This window comes from Mustela putorius, unplaced genomic scaffold, assembly GCF_011764305.1.
Source record: "Mustela putorius furo isolate JIRA1106 unplaced genomic scaffold, ASM1176430v1.1 tig00003896_pilon_pilon_pilon, whole genome shotgun sequence".
NCBI classification, from domain to species: Eukaryota; Metazoa; Chordata; class Mammalia; order Carnivora; family Mustelidae; genus Mustela; species Mustela putorius.
Window position 1 is genome coordinate 12,832,311 of NW_025422045.1, and position 1,682 is coordinate 12,833,992.

The following is a 1,682-nucleotide window of genomic DNA, read 5'->3' on the forward strand; positions in this document are numbered from 1 at the left end:
ATGGGAGAGACCAAAAATACATCCCTGGGCACAGTGGTGACAGACTTCATTCTCCTGGGCTTACCTCATCCCCCGAGTCTGAGGACCCTCCTCTTCCTGGTCTTCTTCAACATTTACATTCTGACTCAGCTGGGGAACCTGCTCATTCTGCTCACCGTGTGGGCTGACCCAAAGCTCCATGCTCGTCCCATGTACATTCTTCTAGCCGTGCTCTCATTCCTGGACATGTGGCTCTCCTCAGTCATCGTCCCTCGAGTTTTTCTAAACTTTACTCCCACCAGCAAGGCAATCCCCTTTGGGGGCTGTGTGGCTCAACTGTATTTCTTTCACTTCCTGGGCAGCACCCAGTGCTTCCTCTACACCTTGATGGCCTACGATAGGTACCTGGCAATATGCCAGCCCCTGCGCTACCCCGTGTTCATGAATGGGAGGTTATGCACCATCCTCGTGGCTGGAGCTTGGGTGGCTGGCTCCATCCATGGGTCTATCCAGGCTACGTTGACCTTCCGCCTGCCCTACTGTGGGCCCAACCAGGTGGATTACTTTATCTGTGACATCCCTGCGGTTTTGAGACTGGCCTGTGCTGACACAACCATCAATGAGCTCGTGACCTTTGTGGACATTGGAGTGGTGGCAGCCAGTTGCTTCATGTTAATTCTTCTCTCCTATGCCAACATAGTCCACGCCATCCTGAAGATTCGCACTGCCGACGGGCGGCGCCGAGCCTTCTCCACCTGTGGCTCCCACCTAACCGTGGTCACTGTCTACTATGTGCCCTGTATCTTCATCTACCTTAGGCCAGGCTCCAAGAGTCCCCTGGATGGAGCAGTGGCCGTGTTTTACACTGTTGTCACTCCGTTTCTGAACCCCCTCATCTATACCCTGAGGAACCAGGAAGTGAAGTCTGCTCTGAAGAGAATAACAGCAGGTCGAGGGGCCACCAGTGAAAATAAGTAACTACAGGCTCAGGGACTATCTGCTTCGCGATTGCTACCACACCTTTCAGCTACTGCTGTGTGTGACAAATGTTCCAAAATAGATGCTGGCTTAAGCTGGACTGAATGTAATTCTAGGAAGAAGCTTCCAGTGCTATATTTAACCTCAATAACTTGGCCAGAACTGTTTTTTACTTTTTTGACCCACCTCTCAGGAGAAAGCACATTCTACACAAACAATGAATATGAGGAATAAATACTCTACTGAGGAGGAGGGGGATTATTCCAGGAAAATTTGGGGGAAACCAGTATAATGCTGCCCCATCACCCTTCATCCATTGCCTCACTCATGTTTTCCCAAAGCCTCTTGGCATTTGGGATTGCTTTGCTCCTATCAAGGAGATGAATAACCTTCCAATCTGGAACATTCACTTCAGAATTTTAAGTGAGAGGAAAACAAACCTCTAATTCTTTAAAGCACTGATTTATAATTGGATTACTTTATTACAGCATCTTTATCTCATCCTAATTAATAATTCACTCAATCGGCAATATTTTAAGCTAAAGCAGCACCAGAAAAGATTTCTGAACTACATCTAAATTGTCCAAAATATCCGGAAAATCTTTTGGCCAGTTATCATAATGTCAAATAGTCAAAGATCTGGAAGCCACCTGGTCAGTCATTCAGTCATTCAGTTACTCACACAACATCCCTCTGATCAGGCCACTGTGATATGAAATGACCTC

At 47.4% G+C, this 1,682-nt stretch overlaps 1 protein-coding gene across 1 annotated transcript; it reads left to right on the forward strand.

Annotated features, from left to right (window-relative positions):
* Positions 1 to 957, forward strand: LOC123388199 (olfactory receptor 10G2-like). Its single transcript, XM_045067422.1, has one exon. It carries the CDS (start codon positions 1 to 3, stop codon positions 955 to 957), a length of 957 nt encoding a protein of 318 aa, XP_044923357.1.
* The last annotated feature ends 725 nt before the right edge of the window (positions 958 to 1,682 follow it).